The sequence below is a fragment of the Colletes latitarsis genome, chromosome 4 (assembly GCF_051014445.1).
Source record: "Colletes latitarsis isolate SP2378_abdomen chromosome 4, iyColLati1, whole genome shotgun sequence".
Classification (NCBI taxonomy): Eukaryota; Metazoa; Arthropoda; class Insecta; order Hymenoptera; family Colletidae; genus Colletes; species Colletes latitarsis.
This window is the reverse complement of record NC_135137.1, coordinates 36,363,914-36,386,614: the sequence shown is the minus strand read 5'-3', so window position 1 is coordinate 36,386,614 and position 22,701 is coordinate 36,363,914. Positions and strand designations below refer to the sequence as shown.

The window sequence follows — 22,701 nt, the reverse complement described above, 5'->3', positions numbered from 1 at the left end:
GAGGCAAACATTAAATTCCGAAACTATTAAGAAATTAATTAATATAATTGCGGAATGTAACAATAAAGGTCGTGTACCTCTTGAAAAATAAACTGGAACAAAATACCATAATCGAGTGATAAGTATGTTTAACCTGTCACTCTGTTCCTATCCAAGCATTTTCTGCATGAATATACACTACCTAAGATGCAAATGCAAAGAGTTCAGAGTATGTATGTTGATAATTATTTTTAAGAGGTCCGCTTATTTCAATTCAAACACTTTTAAATGTGTCTGCGATTATGAAAGTAGTGACGAGTAAAAATTAAAAAAAAAATTAATTTTCAAAATTGTAAGCTGGTTCAACACTTATTTCAAAACTAGTTGTCAAAGGATAGACTCTGGGAACAACGAGAAAATAACAAAACAATCTAAAAAATACAGTTTTAATGTCAAGCATAATTAAAAGATACAAAAATACTGTCTTATCATTAATCTTATTATGCATCACTATCTCACAAAAAATCAGTTTTTTAAAGTATCACAGGAAACACGTCTTGTTTCAGAATGTTTTTACAGAAACACTAAACTCATTAGCACTGTGATTATTTCTTCTTGCTTTCTTCTAAGCAGCGATGACTTTTTCTTTACAATTTATCTATCGATACGTTCTATTTACAATCCATTACTTTCGTTTATTTCGCAAATTGCGAACTTTCGACAACGATGGCATTGGTGACGGTGGGATTACTAACTGATTCTAAAGAAACAAATATTTTAATAAGTACATATGTATAGCAAAGTATTAAATAATAAATTATATTAAGATTAAAAAAATTTACTTCGACTGGCTCAATGTCTTGGGTCGAATCATTTTCTAAGACATACAACTTCTTTCCACGATGAGTTCTCTTTTTCTCTGAATTAATTGGTGTGGGAGGTGGTAACGCAAGAATATGTTTCCCGCTTCGTCTAAAATAGAATAGCACCCTCTAGTAACGAACTTCAAATCGTATAAATATGTAGTATATATTATTTTTGGAGACATACTTAGTTTCAGACTCGGAAAGGTCGATTACTGATATTTCATCGTCATTTGGTGACATCATGTATCTTTTTGGTGGTCGTCTTATACGACGTCCCTTCGGTACCACTTCATCTTCAGACGTGTTTTCACAATTATCTTTATCTTTGGAAGCCTTTTGACCTTTTGTTGCCTACAGAGAAAAAGTTATTAATAAAACTTCATCGAATAAACATTATGTTAAATAATTTAATAAAAGCAATACCCCTCCTCTTTTCTGTTTTCCTAATTCTTCTTGTTGACTTTTTACTAAGCTTTCATACATTGTGACCATCTCGTCTCTGTTCTTCATAAATGATTCCATTTCACGTTCCTTCTCGATGAGACTGTTCTTTAGTTCTTCGTTTAAATTTCTTAATTTGGCGTTTTCCGCCTGTCTTTCCTGGTTACTTTGTTGTAGATCATTCAAGACTATGGCGTTTTGTTCAGAAATTTTTAAACGCTCTTGCAAGCATGTAATATGTTCTTCCTTTTGCAAAAGCATTTCTTTTGTCTCGTTTAAATGCTTAATTGTATTCTTCATCTCAGTTTCCATTAGTTTGTCGCTGTTGTTGCTACTGTCATAGTTTTCGCCCTTCTGTACCAGATACTTCAATTCTGTAACGATTATGAAAATTAGTATTGTCAGATTAAAAATAACTTTTTCCTTAGAAACAACAAATATTTGACTAACCTTTTTGAAGTGAAATTATTTCAATATCTTTTTCTCGTTCTTTCTCATCAGCGTGTTCTAATTGATCTTCGACTTCTAGAAGCTTATCATTCGTCTCGTCCAGTAACCTTTGCAGGTGTTCTTTTTCGTCTTGACATATTTCTAATTTTCTATTTATCTCTTCAATTTGTTGCTGTAGCTCTGTTACACTTTCAAGCCTGTGCTCCAATTCTGTAACTTTTGAAACATGAACATCTAAACACTAAAAAAAAAAAAAAAAAAATACACGAAAAATTACTAATATTTCATTAGATTTATGTTTATGTAAATTACTTTAAATACCTCCGATTTGATGTCACACTTCTCTGTAACAGCACTAAGTTCTTTCTGTAAATTATCTATGATTTGTTCGTGTTCGTTTTTGCACTGGAAAATAATGGAACAATTAAATCTATACGAAAAAGTTTAGTATTTCTGTAAATACGTACTTTTGAAACGTGACTATCAAAATCTTGTTGCAAAGTATTCAATTTCTGAAAACAAGAAGTGGAATTGTAAAAGTGATAGAATATTGTATAGTTTTATTAAAATATCAAACTACGTACTTCCATACAATGATTGTAATCTTCCTTGGTACATGAGAGTTTCTTTTCAGCTTCATTAAGTTTTTGTTCGTAATCATTAATTTTTGTCTTTAAGGTAATGTTGTCACTATTACTATTTTCTAGTGTTTGCTCAAGTTGCGCTTTACTATCCTTAATAACGGAAATCTCATTCTGAAGCAAATCGACCGATTTTTGATATTCTTCTATAATAAGTTTATTCATATTACTTTCGTCCGAAAGATTGTTTATCCTTTGTTTCAGAGACAATACTTCTTTCTCCACTTCTTCTAATATCTTGAAAACAAAAACACTGGTGTAATGGAAAAATAAATACCATACCGACACATTATTTATATTTTACGTACCGAACACTTTTCTTGATATCGTGACTTTGTGTCATCATGCTTTACTATCAGTTTTGCTAATTCATCCAAAACGACATCATAATCGTCATTATCATCGATAAAACTTGTTTGACTAATTCCTTCTGTTGTTATATTCTTAATAGTTTGACTACTTTTGTTGTGTACATCATTTTCAATAGTATCTGTTTGCTCTTCTTTATCTTGGATAAGGACTTGACAACTAATTAATTTCACTTTTGCAGATTCCAATTCTTCTTTTAAACTTTGTATTTCGGTCGAACTTTGAGTTAATTTTTCTTTTAATGTTGAATTCTCTGTTTCTATAGCGATTATCTTTTCGTCTACTTGGGGATCAAATTCATAGTTTTCTATGAAATTAATAATCAATTATATAGCACCTGTAGAATTTTAGGGCATCATATAGCTAAAAATTATACATACCTATTTTTATATCCTTTTCATTGTTCTCGCCTGCCTTATCTAATATTTCTAAATCAAAGACAGAAAGGACTTCCTGTTGCACAACAATTTCATCATGTTTTGTGCTAGTCCTAATCGAAGTTGTTTTCTTCAATAATTCAATTTTATCTTGTAATAAACATTTTTCATTTTGTAATTCGTGTATTTTTATTTGCATATCGTGGAGTTTATTATCACTATCTATTATTTTCTTATTTTGACTATCCAATTCTTTCTCCAACATCTCAACAACTTTGGTCTTTTCTGTTAAGCAAATATTAATATTTCCAAGGTCTGCTTCTAAATCATCTATTGTTTCTTGTTTTTCGAATAGCTCTTCTTCTTGTTCCTTAATGATATGATCTTTCTCCATTACTTCTATTGAGATTGTAATATATTCTTCCTTAGCTTCATTTAGGAATACTTTAAGTTTCTTGGCTTGTTCCTGCTTAGCAAATAGCTGGGTTTCTAATTCTTCTATATAACACTTTGTATCTTCGTTTGAACGTATATCTTCCTGGGTTGCCTTCAACAAAGTTTTTACACTTTTCAAATCTTCTTTTACCAAACCCAGTTCAAAAGTTATTTTATTGTTTTCCACTATTAGAGATTTATTTGAGTTTTCAAGTTCTTTCTTACTATTCTTTAATTGCTTAACCTTTGCTATCAACTGCGAATTTTGTATTTTTAATTCTTCGGTATCTTCTTCATCATCGTCAAGCGTCCGTGTTCTTTTACGGCTATCGAATTTTTGCTTATAGAATTCTTCAACTCGTTTCACAGACCACATAAATACATTTTCTTGTTCTTTTTCCACGTTCCTTATACGATTCGTCCAATTTTCTTCAAGCTCCTTTATCATAACTGTATAAGTATCTGCCATTTCTTGGCGTATTTCAAGATCACGACTTAACGCAGAATTCTTCAAACTAACGATTTCTTTTTTTAATCTTTTATTTTCACTCATTAACTCATTGTAATTTTCAGCATGAACATAATTCGGCATAATAACATTACCATCGTCTGTATTCTGCCACTCCTCACTTTCTAATTCTGTAGCATCCCAATCAGTTACTGTTTTTATGCTTTGTGAAACTATTTGCGTAAATCTTGATTTTGATCTTTTTTGCACCTTCTCCTTTTCTTCTATAACTATTTTCTTTGCAATAGCAGAAAAATTGAGTACACTCTGTGTTTCTATATACAAGTTTGGTACAGGATTGATATTTACTATTAAAGCTATATGCTCTTTACCAGAGAGTGCTTTCTGAAATAATCTTGTTAATTTTGATTCTCTAAACGGACCAATCTGCTCTATCTTCTGCTTTGTTATCTGTTCTTTATGAATAGTTTTTAAACATCTTCCTAGTACCATTAAGCTCGTGTTAATATTTTGTGCTTCCTTCAATCTGTCTCCAATATTCAATGTCTTTTTTAGACGTTCAGAACCAGCCAAATCACAAAAGGCAAATGTGCTAACTTCAACGGAACTAGGATCATTTTCTACGTAATACTTTAATAATTTTATAGTGAATATGCAATGTGATCTTGAACTTCTTGCATTCAAAGCAGTCGCAGCTACTTTCAAATTATACTGTCCGGCCATTAAAACTTGATAAGCCTCGGAACCGGAATTGACGCAAACAGTCTTAAGGCCTTTAATAAATGCCCTACTTTGTGAATCTGTTGCTAATTTAAGAGGTGTTCTTTTTTTCTGACTCTCATTTGACAAAAGATCGTAAACAACTTCATTATAAATTTCGGCAAAGGAAACCCAAACGGAATAATGCGCGTCGATACATTGGCTAGGTCTGATCGGCGATTCTTCTTGTAATAGTTTTTGCATTTCTTTGTAAGCAGTAGTATATTGATGCTTATCTATAGAGGCAAATGACAACAACTTGGATTTTATTTCTAACTCTTGTGCACGTTCAAGAGGATCCATACAAATAACATCACAATGATTCACCGGTTTATAAGAGGGAGTAGATTTTGGAGTAATGTTAGAGAATACAAACTCCAAGCATCTTGGTATAATTCCAGGGGATGTGGTGGTGCCTTGTAATGTATAAGACTTCCCTGAATTTGTAGTACCTGTAAAATATTAAATGTTACTCGTGTAATACTTGCTGGTAAGAAGTAATTTTAACCCTTTAATTATAACCAGTGCTTATAAGTATTTGATTTATCAATGATTACATTAGATAAACACCAGTGAACATTCTGCATGTGATTCAGAAGTACATATAAACATTGAAGGAGTTGAATCTATGCACAAACATGACTGAAAAGTGTCCTTGATGTATACAAAAACCTTCCATGTGCTTATGTTAAAGTAATTCACAATCAAAGGGTTAAATATTTATAGCATTATGCCACATTTGACTAAATATCTAATGTCATTACCATAAGTCATAATAGTGGAGTTTTGACCAACTAGAAAATCCATCATGTGTTGTTTTACAGCTTGTTCAAATAATTCTAGTTGAGTAGTTTTTGGTCCAAAAGTTTTGGTAAATGTGAATTTTCTGCATAGAATGTCTGTACTATTGGATCTTTTAAGACAACTGGTATTATTGTCCAAAGTAGGTAATTTTGTAAACAAAGTAGTGGAATTGATAATATTATAAGCATCCTGTTGTTCTTGAGTTAACTTTAACTTTTTAGGAAATGGTTTCATTCGCAGATATACTTTAACAGTTTGTAAAGTTTGTAATTCTGAATTTATTGAATCAGTCTCTTCGGTAAAATTAGATTCTTCAACTTCATAAGCAGTAAGCAAATTCTTTTTTGTATCATTTGAGACACAAGGCCTTTGCCCGTAGGCTAAAATGCTTGGATCTCTACCAAAAAGATATGACATTTCTGCTTGTGAACTAGGATTAGAAGAAGCTCTAATAGAGTCCAATGTATTATCCATCTGCAAAATATTTAAAATAAAAATATTATTTATTAAAGGTTTATCTATTTTCTATGTTCTCCTCTAAATACATTTTCAATTAAAAGATTATTACGTGGAAACTGAAGTATTTTAGATTCTTAAACAATATATAAATACAGGTATTGCTATTTAAATCATCTATTATTACAAATGTTTTGAAGCACACGCTGTTTTCGGATATCGATAATAACACAACAAAATCGTTCGTTTCATAATAGTTTGGTTTAGACACGTACCTGTTGTTCCTTGTTAACCGATCACTTACGAAATAAGAAATTAATAATTATTTTCATATATCACACGAAGTCTTCGAGAATTAATTCGAAATATATATTAACGTACATTTCTTTACTGCGAGCTCACAAATAATTCCGTAACAAACGGTTAGTATTTCATTTTAAAATCTTGCTAGAGGAAAACTTTACGTGGATTGGCGGAATAACCAGAGACGTATTATTACCGCGCTAAAACTCGACTAATGAAAATGGACGTATACTTTCAGACAGCCAATAAGAACCAACAAACAAAAATGTTTTACTTTGCCGGAGCGTCCTCTACTTTGTACTTATTTGTAATTGTAGAGTTCTTGTGGAAAGTACTTAACGTAAGTATCAAAATTGAAAATAATTTTGTTTTGCAAGAAAATGTTATACGTGACGATGGTAAATATATCAGTATATAATTTGAATGCAACTTCATTTCCTTAGTAGTAAATACTCGGGTCTAATGATGGCATTAATTTGTACGTAGCATTTTGCCTCCATAGAAAACGTATTTTCTAACTCGAGCGTTAATCGTTTGGTTTCATTATACGTTGCACTTTCTCCCTATAGAAAACGCTGTATGTATGAGATAGCTCAAACATTAATCATTAATTCATTAAATAAGAGAATAGATATATAGATTGTTCTTGATTAGATAGGAAAGGTCATATCAAATATTACATTATTATTAAAATAAATCTTTATTACATTCATCATTCATATCGATATTTACAGATCTCATGTTAGACACATATATACACATACAACAGTAGTGCTCTTTTTTTCTATTACATTCACATGTAATTAATATTTATTATTATTCTTGGAATAAAAAAAAAAAATATTATCTCATTCATAGATGTTAGAAACACAAAGAATACAAAATTATTAATATGTTGTTTAGATAAATGATGTTAGGAAGAAACTCGGTTACATAACATAAACAGAAATTGTACAGTATTAAAAAACGACAAATCCTGTAAAAAAAAATATCGAGATAAACGCACGTAATATTTTCATCATTGTGGAAATAATAATACGAGCACGTAAGTCTTTAGTCGCACCTATAAAATATTTCACGCACCAGTATTGACTTCTGTATCACCTTTCCTGTTACTTATAAAAAATCGCGTGATCCTGAAATATCCATCTTGGAGTATTTAAGCAGGAAATAAAAAATTAAACTACAAATAAAACTAAACTTTGCGATTTCTACGTATTTTAGATATTTTGTCCACTATTCCTTTCTGTTTATATCATTTGTGTACATTTATCAACAAAGAGAGCAAGGTTTGGACATATTTTTAATCTAGTTACTCCATTGACATGCTTATAATTTCGTTTGTATCTAAATGGAGACATCATTTATCGACCCTTAAAATTAATAGCATAATCGTAATGTCAAGATTCATGATTCAAAATATCTTTTAAATCATCTGGTAACGTATGCGTGATGTCGTTTATTCTTTCTTGAAGCTTTTCTCTTACGGAATTACCTATAGGTACTTCATCGATATACGTCTTTTCTAATTTTTGTCGAATTCTGAGAATCATGTCAACCAGTTCAACTTCTTGCTTTCCTTGTACCCATGTCTTTAAATCCTATAACAATTATAATTTAACACAAACAACATATGCAATTTAAAAGAAAGGTAAAATCTAGTTACTAATACAGCGTACCGCTTTTGACAGTGCCTCAAGTTGTATGACTTGCAATTTTTGGGATAATTCCGTATACCTGGTGTGAAACCATCCAGAAAAGTTGGGCGAGCGAAAAAATCGTCTGTACAATCCTACCCAATCTCCTTTTATGCCTGAAGTCAATTGTGGTCCTGCGCTACTCAAAGTAGCTAAAAAGTCATCTGGATTAAACAATTCAGGTATGGGTGTAGCCTAAAATAAATATTATTAGTAGTTTGCAGTAGTTTGAATACCAAGTAAGCAAGGCAATAGTTACTTTGAAAGGTGATATGTCCTTTTGTAATGGCATAAGACTTGCAATATATCTCTCAAGAGGTATCATAAAGCTTTCTGTTAATTCTATTAAATGGCGCTTTAAAAGTGCTGTTTGCACTTCACCTGGTCTCTTTGTCTGAATACCTCTAAATAATTTTTTTAATATGGTTTTATCCTTGTGAAGAAAAGGTTTATATTGTGTATACACTCCTGGTTTCGTGTCCAATACTTTGAGATTTTCCGACTTCTTTATTTTGTACTTTTGATTTTCTAAAGTATAGAAAATTTTAAGACACAATACTTACATAAGATTTCATAAAACTTACCATTAGTAACTCCATTACTTATTCGGATTATATGAGGCCAATGCTGTAGAGTCTTAGCAAAAAAGGGGTTAGTTACACCTAATATTACAGCAGGAGGTGATGGAGCATCCGTAGTATATTCTTTAAACTCAGAATCATGAATTGTGAAATAAGGTCGATGATCAGCGCAATATTTCAATGGTGCTATCATTCTAAAAACAGTTTATTCTTATGTTTTATTTTATAACTGTTTTACATTAACTGTAAATACTTATACTCACGCAATGAGCGCTTGGACCATTTCGGAACAACCGGTAGGCGAACCAGCCATAACAACAATTGGTTCACTAAGTAATACTAATTCCCATAATAGGTGAACATAACTTACAACACTAGCTAAACTTCTAAACATGTCTCCCTCATAAGCAGACGTTAAAATTAGTCTTCTGGTTGCATGAAAATTTGGGGCATGATCCATGGCAGCAATTGTAGGTGCAGTTGATTTATAGTTTTGATTTGGAATATATGTCTAAAACAAAACGAATTTATGAAGACATGGGCAGAAGCTAGCATACAATACAATATAGCAAAATGAAAATATGTTAATATTTACTTGAAACAAAACACCTATAAGTGGTAAATGAATTATCTGACCAGGTACCGGAGGTGGCCAATGGTCAATTTCTCTTACAATAGCTTCCATAACAGCATTGCCCACTTCAAAAAACTCAGGAGCAATTAAAGCACATAATTCACCAAAGAGATTCACAAATGGCAGTTTTGTAATTATAACAATACTCTGAAATATAAGTAAATTCATTTACTTGTATTTTTGTTGTATTATTGTGGAAAATGTACCTTTTGAAAATATCCTCTTGGAAGGGATTTGTCTTTTACTTGACGAAAGTACACATAACCCCAGTAATAATCCTTATCACATTGCAAAAATGGTGGTGATCTCCTATCATATTCTTTTAAAGCTTTAGTCTCTTGAACTGCAGCTCCATTCTGTCTTATTCTGACATGATACTGAGTATCTCCCATACAGCCAGAGTTGGAATCAGGAAAAGCAAGATAACATACATTAGATCTTTCTTGTTCAGACAATATGATATGACCTGGATATATAGCCTAGCAAATAATAATACACATTATTAATAATGTAACATATTTGCCTAAAAGAATTACATTATAAAAAAAATAATTGTAAAATACAATGAGCATAATATACCTCTATAGCTTGACCTAATTCAAGATCAAAAGTAACAATACACATACAATGTACCCAATTATGAAAACGTTCCCATTTTTCATATATCATCTCTTCTTTATTATTTACACTGTCCATTCTTTTATTTTTTGAACAAGCAGCAACTGACATTTTTACAAGAATTTTGTTCTAATGTAGTTGCATACATACGTAATGAAACATGTTTCTTGCTGTTATATAGAGCAACTGTTTCAAAAACTTCTGTTCAACTTATATACTAACATATTATAATAATTCCTATAGGAGAATTTGAGTATCTGAAAAACAATTATACATTTGTTAATATCCATTTTCACATTGCACGGAATATCGGTTCATTCATTTCATACGTTATGTAAATACTTACAGTTTTGTTGAAGGTACACATTGTTCTTTACTTGTCGATAGAAACTGTTCCCTATGGATCACTCTCATTAGTTTCAATAATCTCATAATTACTATTAACTTCTGCCTGTATAGTTTTACCCTGTTTAACGATATTTTTAAAAACACGTAATCCACATTCGCGCCTTATTTACTAGCAACGAGTACAAGGAGCAAGGTGTCAGGGAAGAATGTTAATTTCAGAATCAAAGAACTCAGGCATCAAAGAAACACGAGGGACATTGCACATATACTTATTTCATTATCGTCTACTATATACACACGACCGTTAAAATGCCCACGTGTTTTGTGTCTCTTGACAATAACAATCTGTCAAGCATATCAGTTGGATTCTTGTAATAATGCTGTGGTAAGAAACTGGCTTATGGATAACGTTTGCATCAGTGTTCTTCTTCACCGAGACCAACTGCATATGTTGACATTCAAACGGTTGCACATCGTTCAGTCTCGCTTTATTAGAGAAAGTCTTCATAATGCTCGGAGCTTACAATAATAGTTATAACCTCTGATACCAAACATGTATACGTATCTCGAGAAATTAAATTTATCCGAGTATGTCAATTCTATGAGATAACGTCAAAATCAAAGGTACACTAATCCTATCTCTATCGGAGTTAGAACGGTTTTGTCTCGTCAATTTAATCGCGAAAGGTGTCTTACCACCCTACCATCGAAACATTAAACCATAGCGGTACATATGGATGTTCATTCGCTTAAATCCTATACTTGTCTATACGCAAATTATGCCAGATGCCGTACCGTTTATCTTTTTGCGATCTCTCTGCTTACGAAACGTAACGAATTTCTAGAACGTTATAAATATTTGCTCTTTTATTACCTATAATTTTACACTTCGTGTTAAAGCAATGAAACAAAACGATAAGAATTATAATAAATACCTATAGTATAACTATTCGCGAATGCAAACTAGTTGCAAATATTTAATTTTCACGAAGAAGTCTTAGATATTAAATATTTTTTACACGTATAAATATATATTACAATCGCGTATGAAATTGACGAAAAAATGCTTTGTCAAAAAATAATTAAGTATAATTTGTAGAGTCCTCGAGTATCTTTGAGAATATATACATCGCGAGTCTACGTTATTTTCTTTTAAATAAATAAAGTTTTATATCAGATTTTAATATTTTATTGTACAGAACAAAAATCTTTATCGACGTGCATGCACTAACCTACGCATGCATATTGCACCGGCATAATTCATATTGATCAAAATTTATGATCAGTAACAAGATTGCAATGAGACAAGTGCATGATTTAGGCTAAACAAGTCCATACAAATCAGTTCTATTGCACAATAGTGTTACGAATGTGTAAACAAGAAATACAATCGCTTTAAATCATTATATAATTAGTATGAAAGAATCAATTCATGTTATCAACTACATATTTGTTACAATTTTTTGTTTGGATGTTTAGATAATTTTATCACATACTCTGTTTTACATATTAAAATTATCCAAATATCGTTTTCCAGCCTCGGGCTTTACGAGCCTTCATTCGGCCCTATATTTGTTATTCTGTATTTAGAATGTTATATTGTACATTTTCTCAGTTATTCAAATGCTAATATATTTGGCATTCACTGTCTACACAGATACCTGTGTATTTCGTATTTGACATTGAATGATATATCACATGAATAATTGTATCGAATAAAAATACATATTCTATAATTGCACAGCTGTCCAATACAGCATGTGAATCCTTTTAAAGATTCGACTGCACATAGAATACAAATTAGTAATATATTCGTCATTCGAATAATTTTTAAAATACATTTTATCCATGCTTGCCGCTTATTATTGTTTTTTGTAATTATCTCATCAGTGAATGCCACATATACTAGTGTTACGCTATCGCGTGAATTTAGGCTTAGTACATATAGCGCCGCGAAGCAGAAATGCATCGAAGGTGCTCTTTCACGCTATGCCAGATCACGCGTACGTGAGCTCGTGAAGTTTCGGAAAGTCGACAACGGCAAACTGAGACATGCACTCTTTCTCGATTCTCCGAAGCTGCCCGAGGTAATTTCGAACCGCTTCGTGGGAGTTGAAAGAGAAAGGCTAACATTTGCCTTCTCGCTCTCGAACAATTAAAATCCAAACTCACGTCAACGGCATACGATTTGGAATCTTGATTGCCCAGGCATTTTTACTTTGCGACCTATGTAGGCTAACATAAGCAAAGTAACCCCCTCCCATCATATTTTAACTATTGAAAAAAAGAAATTTTTTTTTTATTATTCCTATGTATGAGCGTACATATGTATATTATTAATACGATTTTTCAAAATCAAAATACTTTAAGTACTTTTCAATTTTCCTACAGGCCTCTGCTGACCATTGCTGACCACTGCTTGCATTTCTGACAACGTATAACGACTACTATTGACTTCTGCCAGCCTCTGTTGGCCTCTGCTGGCCTCTGCTAGCTTCTAGTGACTCCTGCTGATCACTGCTGACCTTTATTGACAACTACTGACATGATATCTGTATATATATATATTAAAGCTTTGTATAATGTAAATCTATGGCAATAAATGATATAATTTCAAAGAATTCTATGTGTTCTCATCATTTTTACCTTTCTTTTCCTCTCCCCATTATTCTCTTAGCTATAAGATACATGCCACCTTTTCGCAAGGCCGCTAGCATTTTGGAAATGTTCCGGGCACTTTGGAAATCCGGATGGTAAAATGCTCAAGTTTGTCGTGGAATAGTTCGTTACCATCAACGATAGATGGCGCTAGTTTTCCGACCTCAAACCCCCTGGTGCTAAAACGCCCAAGTTTGTCGTGGAATAGTTCGTTACCATCAACGCTAGATGGCGTTTATTTACCGACCTCAAGCCCCCTGGTGCTAAAACGCCCAAGTTTGTCGTGGAATAGTTCGTTACCATCAACGCTAGATGGCGCTTATTTACCGACCTTAAGCCCCCTGGTGCTAAAACGCCCAAGTTTGTCGAGAAGTCCATCTAGCGTGGACGATACGAACTATTTCTCGACAAACTTGGACGTTTTAGCACCAGGGGGCCTAAGGTCGGTAAATAAGCGCCATCTAGCGTTGATGGTAACGAACTATTCCACGACAAACTTGGGCGTTTTAGCACCAGGGGGTTTGAGGTCGGAAAACTAGCGCCATCTATCGTTGAAAATAACGAACTATCCGACGACAAACTTGAGCATTTTACCATCCGGATTTCCAAAGTGCCCGGAACATTTCCAAAATGCTAGCGGCCTTGCGAAGAGGTAGCATGTATCTTATAGCTAAGGGAATAATGGGGAGAGGAAAAGAAAGGTAAAAATGATGAGAACACATAGAATTCTTTGAAATTATATCATTTATTGCCATAGATTTACATTATAAGAAATAAGTTACCAGTGCTAGTTCACAATCAATACGAGCAGATCACAATCAATACGAGCAGAAAGGCACACACTTCCCTTCTCGCTCTTGAACAACTAATATCCGACCTCCCGTCAACAGGTCTCCACTGGCCTCTGCTGACCGCTGCTGACCACTCCTGGAATTTCTGACAATGTATAACGATTACGACTGGCTACTGTTAGTCTCTCCCAGCCTCTGCTAACCGCTGCTGACCACTCCTGTTACTTCTGACAACGTATAACGAATATGACTGGCTACTGTTATCCTCTCCCAGCCTCTGCTGGCCTCTGCTGACCACCGCTTATATTTCTGACAACGTATAACGATTACTACTGACTTCTGCCTGCCTCCGCTGGTCTCTGCTGACCGCTACTGACCACTCTTGATACTTCTGACAACGTATAACGATTACAACTTGCTACTGTCAGCCCCTGCTGGACTCTGCTTGTCACTGCTTGCCACTGCTAGCCTCTGCTGACCACAGCTGACCACCCCTGATGCTTCCGACAACGTATAACGATTACTACTTGTTACTGCTTGCCCCTGCTGGACTCTACTTGCCTCTGCATGCCTCTGCTGGCCTCCGCTGGCCTCTGCTGACCGCTGCTGACCACTGCTGACCACCGCTTATATTTCTGGCAACGTACAACGATTACTACTGGCTACTGCCACCCTCTGCTGACCTCTGCCAGCATCTCCAGACCTAAGCTGGCCTCTGCTAACATCTCCCGACGTCAGGTGACCATCGCTGACCACTGCTGACCGTTGCTGACAACTTGTGACATGATGTAATATAATATAATATGTTTATATGTATTAAAGTTTTGTATAATGTAAATCTATGACAATAAATGATGTAATTACAAAGAATTCTATGTATTCTCATCATTTTTTACCCCTCTTTCCCTCTCCAAATAGAAATGACGTCATTTCTAAGATTTTCTGAAAATACTCGAATCCCTGGAACTTACCGGCGTCCCTGAAACTTCTCGGAATCCCTGAAATTTCCAAGAAGTTTCAGGCAGCGGAAAAGATTCCGGCCTGAATTTTTCGGCAAAAATTTTAAAAAGCCGTTACGTAATATTACGTAACATTATGTAATATTACGTAACATTACGTAATAGCTCTTTAAAATTTCTCGCGGCCGGAATTTTTCGGCAAAAATTACGTAATGTTACGTAATATTACGTAATATTACGTAATAGCTCTTTAAAATTTTTGCCGAAAAGTTCAGGCCGGAATTTTAGCCGCTGCCTGAAACTTCTTGGAAATTTCAGGGATTCCGAGAAGTTTCAGGGACGCCGGTAAGTTTCAGGGATTCCGAGAAATTTGAAATCTTTCCGGGGAACTTAGAAAATTTTAAAAGCTTTGGAGTGTCTTATAATTAAGGGAATGATTTCGATAGGAAAAAAAGGGTAAAAATGATGAGAACACATAGAATTCTTTGAAATTATATCATTTATTGCCATAGATTTACATTATACAACACTTTAATACATATAAACATATTATATTATATTATATCGTGTCACAATTTGTCAGCAACGGTCAGCACTGGTCAGCGATGGTCAGCTGACGTCGAGAGATGTTGGCAGAGGTCAGCAGAGGGTGGCACTAGCCAGTAGTAATCGTTGTACGTTGCCAGAAATATAAGCGGTGGTCAGCAGAGGCCAGCAGAGATCACCAGGGACGAATAGTAGCAAGTAGTAAGCGTTATATGTTGTCAGAAGCATCAGAGGTGGTCAGCAGCGGTCAGCAGAGACGAGCAGAGGCAAGCAGAGATCAGCAGGGTCGAACAGTAGCATGTAGTAATTGTTATACGATGTCAGAAGCATCAGGGGTGGTCAGCAGTGTTCAGTAGAGGCCAGCAAAGGCATGCACAGGCAAGCAGAAACCTGCAAAGGCAAGCAGAGACTTGTAGAGGCATGCAGTAGTAAGTATTAATCGTTATACATTATCAGAAATACCTGCAGTGGTCAGTAGCGTTCGGCAGAGACCAGGAAAGTTCAGCAGAGACAAGCACACGCTGACAGAGATCAGCAAAGACCAACAGAGGTTAGCAGAAGTCAGTAGTAATCGTTATAGGTTGTCGGAAATATAAGCGATGGCCAGCAGAGTCCAGCAGAGGCAAGCAGTAATCAGGAGCAGTCAGTAACAGTCGCTGTATGGTGTCAAAAGTTGTCGGGAGTTCTGTACTTTTGTCAGCACTGGTCATCAGAGGTCATCAGAGACAAATAGAAACCAGGAGTAATTTGCAGAGTTCAGTAATGAACTCTAGGAATGGCAAGTAAAAATACTTGGGCAGTTGAGATTCCGAATCGTATGCCGTTGACGTGAGGTCGGATTTCAGTTGTTAAGAGCGAGAAGGCAAATGTGAGCCTTTCTCTCTCGACTTCCACGCGGTCCGAAATTACTTCGGGCAGCTTCGGAATAATCGAGAAAGAGGGCATGTGTCAGTTTGCCTTTGTCGACTTTCCGAAACTCTACGAGCTCACGTACGCGTGATCTGGTATGTGTGAGTAGGGCACCGGGTGCTGAATCTGGCATCACTGATATGTACTAGAAAACGCCTCAGTATAATATTAAAACCGAATAGAATTGTTGAAAAATGAATAAAGTAATGTAATATTCTGAGTAATAAGCAACCTGTGCATTAGGGGGTTTACTAATCTTTGGCACGCATAACATAGGTCAAGTACATCACTGTTTTCTAATATTCGTGACTGGGAAAAGCATCTCATTTAGTCACACTGCATCTTTTGTTCTCTATGGTCATTCACTTTCGCGCGCGAAAAGAATCAAAGAATTTTAACCTTCGAAATCATGCAATTTGTGCATAATGTATTGCACGAATCGTCAGAAAATAATGCTATCAGTATTTCCAAAAGGTGACGAATTTCTTAAATAGGTCATCGATTTAAGGATGTAACTATTATTTATTAAATATATTTCATTACCCTTAGATAATTAATTTTAATATATGAATCGTATAGGTATAAATCAGCTAATCGTCCCGAATTAAGCAGGATCATGATGATGTATCCTAGAAAATGTCCTGCGTTCGGTAAAAGTTTAGGAACGAACCGCGACAGTTAGAAGAATGAGTAAAGTTAAAAATGTAAATTTTTTAAGAATTAGTAGCTGCCATATAATTATGTGGTAGTTCAAAAGATAGAAACAGCAATAATTCGCAGTGTAGCAATGTTTATATGCAAATACTTGTATTAGAATAATAACAGATAATTATATTCAGGCAATTGTAACCATTGTACCATACTTCTCAAACTGAAGTGTTTCTTTTTCCATAGATAGACATTAGAGAGTTTCATGTAAAAAAGAGTGTAACTGCACTTTGCAAATGCACACACACACACATGAAAAAAATCATATCACGGAATAACAGAGGTCATTAAATTATTTAAAATTATTTTGTATGATTTTCTTCTATCTTTACTTAGAACAGAATTGTAACTTGATTCAGTTACTAAAATCACAGCCTGTAGCTAGGCTTAAAATAATTTTTCGAAAATAAAACACAAAGGAAATAATGTTATTTTCTCCACTCTATAGAAAAATATATTATTTTATTAAATCTATACAAGGCAGTTATAACATTATCGAACTCGGTATGCGATTTGTACGTTATCTACTTCTTCGAATCCTTCAGCGTCAGTGTTGCGAATCGTTATAATGAGCAGTGTTAGTTTGAGGTAGATTTGTACATGAACAAACATACCTAAGTTTAATATATTATACCTATAGATTGGTGTACTATCATTGGTGTTTCCAGTTTACAATATGTGTCATTCGATATTGTACTAAATTTTGAAATCATATTATACATATTATTGATATTTGTACTTATTCTAAGGATTTAGAATTTATGCATTGCTAGTGGAATAAAGGTACGAACAGCACCTTACGTTCGATATCACAGTTTGGCATGAACATTTTGTTATTTTTAAAGATTGAAATTTTCTTAATAATTACATTTGATTTTAATCTGTTATTTTTTCTGATTATTAATATTTTAAAGCTTTCGAGATATTAGGGTACTATTGTCGGTGTTCCACGATCCCTAAGAGTGAATGAACTATCTAAGGTGTTGTACATTTCCTGATTATTGGTGTTCTATTTTTTGATGTCTCGAATTTTCTAAATCTTGATACGCGATTTCTTTTTTTTTTATTATTGATGTTCATACTGTCTATTCCTGATTTGCAATTGCTTATTTTTGGTATTCTATGATTGTTTGTTTTTGGTGTTTTCTTGATTGTTTTCGTTTAACATTCGATGTGTTTCTATTCTATGCGATGTATGTTTACTTGAATTGAAATATTTACAATTTATCTATTTGGAACTTTCAAAACCATTGAGAGGTAATCAAATAAATACTATGAACTTGTTTCATTCTGTTTTAAGTCTGAAATCTTTTTTGTCAGTTATTAGGTAATGGTTGAGAATTGCTCGCTTCGCGAGTTTGTTCCTAATATACTAGTTGTCTATATTTAATATTGTATCCCTAGGAATGTATATTACTCGAATAAAATTACTATTTCCTCTCTGTCGATACTGCTTGTGCCGAAGATTCGTGTTCGCGTTGATATCTGAAAGAAAGAATTATTATTAAATATGAATTTCAACGAAATTTTTTTGGAGAAAAATTTGAAGGTGACCTTTATTTAAATAGAACCATTTATTCGATGCTTGAAAAACCATTTAACTTATAGTAATATGAACGTTCATTTACATGTTCTATGTAATAATAACGACCAAAGTCTACAGTATTACGATCAGTGCAAGCGAATAAATATGTAAAATGAATATGTACAAACGTTTCTTGCGTGGAGTCATATAAAGATAAAAGTACGTTACATTATATGAAATAATCATTAGTGCATCGATTACGAAACGGTCGTTATGCCTCCCGATACTACAGCAGTAATATTTTCTTTCTTAATCTCCGCACTTGAAATACGGATAAATATAAAAAAACTATAATAGTTGAATTTAACGTTAGTGTGCATCAAACTGCTGTAAAAAGAATACGTTTTAAATCATTCGAGTTTACGAATTGCTAACATATCGAATAATTTCGATTAAATCACCTTATGACCCCTTTCCAACTATTGAACTTTTATTTGACCCACTTTGCTCTAGAGATGATAATGTTGTTGGAGATTGTCGCAGTAATTCAAAGTGTCCCGTCCTGCATATTCCAAGATCGTTCAAATCAAGTTATTTAAAAGGGAATAACTCAATTCGAAATGCATTCTCGTAACGCGCCGTCACGATCGTCATAAATAATGCATCGAGTATCGAACGAATAAATAGAAAAGGGAGTGTTAAACTTCCCGTATCGTCATAAATAATTCCATCCAGCGTAATATCGAGTGCTTATCATTATACGAGCAGAGAAAGAAGCTTTATCACCGAACTTAATTACTGGTAGAACATGTGAGCGGCTTGTAGTTCGGTCGAAATAGATAAAATTAAACGTTGCCTTGAATTTCGCCCTGTTCTGTTATGCAAACCGAGCATAATACGTTTGATTGAATGTACAGCGTATCTCACGCGACTGGATAGAGTCACAGCGTAAAAGCAGTAGTAGAGACAAAAAATTGAGAAAAATTAAACGGTTTCCAGTAATGTACCATGCGGTGCAAGTACCTTACCCATAAGCAGGGGTGCTTCTTTAAAAGATACGTTAGTTGAGCTATTTTGGTGGTAAAATTTATATAATTTAAGGTCAAGTGTCGAAGATATTTTCACTTATCATAAGAGATACTTACTTTACGGCTCTAGCAATTTGATACATAGACGTTAGTGCGACGAAGAGATTTACGCTAAAAAGGCTCCAGTTTTTCGGTGTGATTGCTAAGGAATACCTAGTCCAAATCACACCCGTAACGGCCAAGGCAGACGATTGGCTAACGGAGAGCTGATTTGCTGGCCTCTGCAGATCACCGAGGCCAGCTATCACAAGCCCCTGTAATTTGCAAAATTAGTTTAATGAGAAAAACATTGGCCGAAAGAAAATGTAAGTAGTCGACAATAGGAAACAGTTTCCTCGAGTAAGAGGCGAATAATGAAAGGGTCAACGAATTGGGTCAAACTGTATTTATTTTAAGGCTGACCTATTTCCAGCTAGATCGACCATATTTCGTTAAAGCATGCGCGCGCGCTAGATTTCAGCTACGGAATTCTTTCGTTCGTTTTGAATTTAAGATTTTCCGAGCTGCTTTTCAGGGTGACGCGAATACGACAACTTTCGTTAAATCTCTTCAACGATTTATGCAGTGATTTGATGCGTAGTTACGGAAGTAAAAAAACCGTTACGGAATTATCAAAGGTGATCGTTATAACGGCGGTTCATTTCGCAAGGTCTGGTACGGCACGTGTCAACGTCGCATTTGGACCGAGTCCATTGCACGCGAACACTACCTCATACTTTGAGAAATATTTCTGTAACATGTTTATTTGCCAGCAACTTAAAGCCCGCGTGTTTAACTGCCTTGAAACAAAATTTACTTGTTTACAGTGGATAATGTATATACAATAACCGAAGATTTTATCGGGAAACGTGTCGCGTTTCCTGTGATTATTCCGAACAGTGTTGTTACTTTAAAGAAAGATGTATATCGAATGTAACATTCAACGTGACGTAACTTCAAAATTATTACTGACCCATTTAAAAGCCGGTGCCCAGAAGAATATAGTCTGCGGACCTGAAAGGGGAAAATAGGTCGATACTGCTGTTACGTTCTTTCTTTCAATGATTTCGGTGTGATAATTCTTGGCAATGCCAAAAAACAACTAACGACGACACGATCTATGTACACGTTCCATAAACTTTGAAAATAACATGTTAATTCGTGGTAAACTTTGAATTATTTCATAGACGGAACATAAATGCACGAGTCGGTTCAAGGACTCGTCAACGTTGCTAGAATATAAAGTAACGTATTACGAGATGTCATTCATTTGCGTACACGCACACACACGGAACGGCGACGTACATTCGAATTAGCAGTACGGTACACGGAAGGCAGAGTATGTAGATGCTTGAATTTCGTACGAGTCACGGAAGTGGGTTTCTTTTTTGCTAATCTGGCCGAGTGCACGTTTTACGGTCGTACAAGCGCATATGTTACCGGCACGTGCAACGGTCTGATAAATCTGGAGAAGCATTGACAACTTTACTAACCAGCTGGATGATTCCACAGCGGCTGGAACTTCTCGGGCACGCACTTGCCAATCGTTTGTATCGATTTCTTATATATAGCCGACATTGTTTTTCGCGCGTTCACACGTCGAAAACGTCCAAGATGAAACAGGAGAAAGATCTGCTCTTAAGAACGAGTGAACGTGGAAATGACAAGCGGTCACGACGATCCGCACACTGAGACTGAATATCGCGAAGTGCAACGATTGGTAGCCGTGCTGCCTCTACGGGTAGTCGACCCTTTCCTTTCCCCGCTCAGATTTCCGGAACCTAAAGCACTACGGTACATACATACATACGTATGAACCATATCTGTTGCTCTGTCTGTGTCTTTACAACCGCACACTACGTCAGACATTATTTAGGTTTCATTGAATACACACACGACATTCTATCGATCGATGGCGATGGATAATGTTACTAATATACTAATTAACGCGTAATTATTTACAGTTAGATGTATCTCAACGATTGCAATCGACACTCTTATCTACATACGAATGAGCAATCTTATGAATCTTCTGATCGATCTAATTGTATACCAGTTAAAAGAGAATTTACCGAGAAATTTAGAAGATGCATGTATTTATAAAATACAATATCTGTAAATATTATTTTCTTTGTCACTAAATTCCTTTTATGAACTATATTTCAGACGTACTATCGAATTTATCGCAATACGAGAAGATATCTAACGGTAGATAAGATTACAATAAAAAATCGCAATGTTGAAGTGCTATCTCAGCAATTATCAGTATTTAATTTAGCTACAGACGCGGTATGTCTGCTATTCAATGTCATCGATATATCGGCACGCGCGCGAACCTTAGTTCATAAAACGTTTACGTTTCTGTTTTACTTTATGAGTCTTTTTTCTCAAGTACGATTATGCAGATAAGACGTTTCACGTACAGGAGTCTTTTATGTACGTTAATGAAGTTGATCTTCTAAGTTTATCAATAATGATACTATCTGTATAGATACTGCAACGTGTCAGTCGACATTGGCCTAGAGATTAAAATTGAACACTCGATTCAGTGCCAAGTCGTACATACATATATCGCATCGTCACTTTCTTACGTCTTCTATTAATATTATTAACCACGTGCGGATGTTATGCATCGCGATGCAATCCATAAACGTATTTTCTACTTCGGGACCATTGATCTTGTGGGAACACAGAGCGTGAAGGTGTATTTACATGGCTTTATTTACATTAAAATACATACACTTTTTGTAACATCGAGTAAAATACATAAGTTCGAAAATAATACAATAAATGCTATAAAATATTGAGCCCGACGAGAGAACGCACCTCTGTTGTTTGCTGAGCAAATAAGGTTGCCCCGCTCATGAGCACCAGTATTGTTCAACTCCCGCAAACTGCACCGCAGCTACGAAATACACTGATCGCGTGTATTCCTATATCACAATATTGATAAAAATTTCGATGTATACGTGGACCACGTTTGATTGCACGCAAAAAATACATGTGAATACACATGCAATATTTAAATTATCTAAGATTCTTTATAAAATAATTGCATACAGATACATTATCTGTTACATATTATCATTCTCTTATATGCATAAGTATTTATCTTATTGGAACATCCAGAATTATTAGGCCATTCTAAAATTACGTGCGGAATGCGTTCATGACATTTTATGTTTTGTAAATCAATTGTACAATTTTAACACAAAAGTAACAGCTTTATTCGAAAGTATTGGTCCACTAATAATGTAAAACTCGACACGAATGTATGGAATGACCTAATAGTGTAGTAAAGCCAAACAAAT

The 22,701-nt window shown here is 34.5% G+C and overlaps 3 protein-coding genes across 4 annotated transcripts; all 3 read right to left on the bottom strand.

The window, feature by feature from the left end:
• Positions 1 to 418: 418 nt before the first annotated feature.
• Positions 419 to 6,092, bottom strand: LOC143341046 (uncharacterized). The gene is made up of 11 exons (XM_076763571.1): positions 5,551 to 6,092; positions 3,127 to 5,238; positions 2,686 to 3,053; positions 2,321 to 2,614; positions 2,204 to 2,248; positions 2,058 to 2,141; positions 1,737 to 1,977; positions 1,269 to 1,660; positions 1,030 to 1,196; positions 822 to 951; positions 419 to 739 (listed from the first exon to the last, which is right to left on the bottom strand). Exons 1-11 carry the CDS (start codon positions 6,062 to 6,064, stop codon positions 665 to 667), a joined length of 4,422 nt encoding a protein of 1,473 aa, XP_076619686.1. The 5' UTR covers positions 6,065 to 6,092; the 3' UTR covers positions 419 to 664.
• Positions 6,093 to 7,049: 957 nt separating this feature from the next.
• On the bottom strand, positions 7,050 to 11,104 carry LOC143341164 (protein DENND6A). Of its 2 annotated transcripts, none has more exons than XM_076763886.1 (9): positions 10,226 to 11,104; positions 9,841 to 10,136; positions 9,468 to 9,740; positions 9,223 to 9,408; positions 8,891 to 9,138; positions 8,631 to 8,821; positions 8,306 to 8,574; positions 8,029 to 8,241; positions 7,050 to 7,941 (listed from the first exon to the last, which is right to left on the bottom strand). In XM_076763886.1, exons 2-9 carry the CDS (start codon positions 9,988 to 9,990, stop codon positions 7,750 to 7,752), a joined length of 1,722 nt encoding a protein of 573 aa, XP_076620001.1. In that variant the 5' UTR covers positions 9,991 to 10,136; positions 10,226 to 11,104; the 3' UTR covers positions 7,050 to 7,749. The 2 variants fall into 2 exon arrangements, with proteins under 2 accessions (XP_076620001.1, XP_076619999.1); XM_076763884.1 differs by having other exon boundaries at positions 7,051 to 7,950; positions 10,226 to 11,094.
• Positions 11,105 to 17,239: 6,135 nt separating this feature from the next.
• On the bottom strand, positions 17,240 to 21,134 carry LOC143340818 (uncharacterized). Its single transcript, XM_076763151.1, has 4 exons — positions 20,884 to 21,134; positions 20,364 to 20,404; positions 19,469 to 19,665; positions 17,240 to 18,283 (listed from the first exon to the last, which is right to left on the bottom strand). The coding sequence occupies exons 1-4, from the start codon at positions 20,966 to 20,968 to the stop codon at positions 18,229 to 18,231; spliced, it is 378 nt and encodes a 125-aa protein (XP_076619266.1). The 5' UTR covers positions 20,969 to 21,134; the 3' UTR covers positions 17,240 to 18,228.
• Between the last annotated feature and the right edge of the window lie 1,567 nt (positions 21,135 to 22,701).

What these genes read in the sequence shown, in the direction of transcription:
- LOC143340818 (XM_076763151.1), bottom strand. Translation starts at nt 20,968, where the DNA reads ATGTCGGCTATATATAAGAAATCGATACAAACGATTGGCAAGTGCGTG. An exon ending in GGGCACCGGCTTTTAAATGG is followed by an intron (nt 19,666 to 20,363) that starts GTCAGTAATAAT and finishes TGCAAATTACAG; the next exon opens with GGGCTTGTGATAGCTGGCCT. An exon ending in CAAATTGCTAGAGCCGTAAA is followed by an intron (nt 18,284 to 19,468) that starts GTAAGTATCTCT and finishes TCTTTCTTTCAG; the next exon opens with ATATCAACGCGAACACGAAT.
- LOC143341164 (XM_076763884.1), bottom strand. Translation starts at nt 9,990, where the DNA reads ATGTCAGTTGCTGCTTGTTCAAAAAATAAAAGAATGGACAGTGTAAAT. An exon ending in AATTAGGTCAAGCTATAGAG is followed by an intron (nt 9,741 to 9,840) that starts GTATATTATGCT and finishes ATTATTTGCTAG; the next exon opens with GCTATATATCCAGGTCATAT. An exon ending in TTATAGGTGTTTTGTTTCAA is followed by an intron (nt 9,139 to 9,222) that starts GTAAATATTAAC and finishes GTTTTGTTTTAG; the next exon opens with ACATATATTCCAAATCAAAA.
- LOC143341046 (XM_076763571.1), bottom strand. Translation starts at nt 6,064, where the DNA reads ATGGATAATACATTGGACTCTATTAGAGCTTCTTCTAATCCTAGTTCA. An exon ending in GATATCAAGAAAAGTGTTCG is followed by an intron (nt 2,615 to 2,685) that starts GTACGTAAAATA and finishes TTTGTTTTCAAG; the next exon opens with ATATTAGAAGAAGTGGAGAA. An exon ending in AATAATTTCACTTCAAAAAG is followed by an intron (nt 1,661 to 1,736) that starts GTTAGTCAAATA and finishes TAATCGTTACAG; the next exon opens with AATTGAAGTATCTGGTACAG.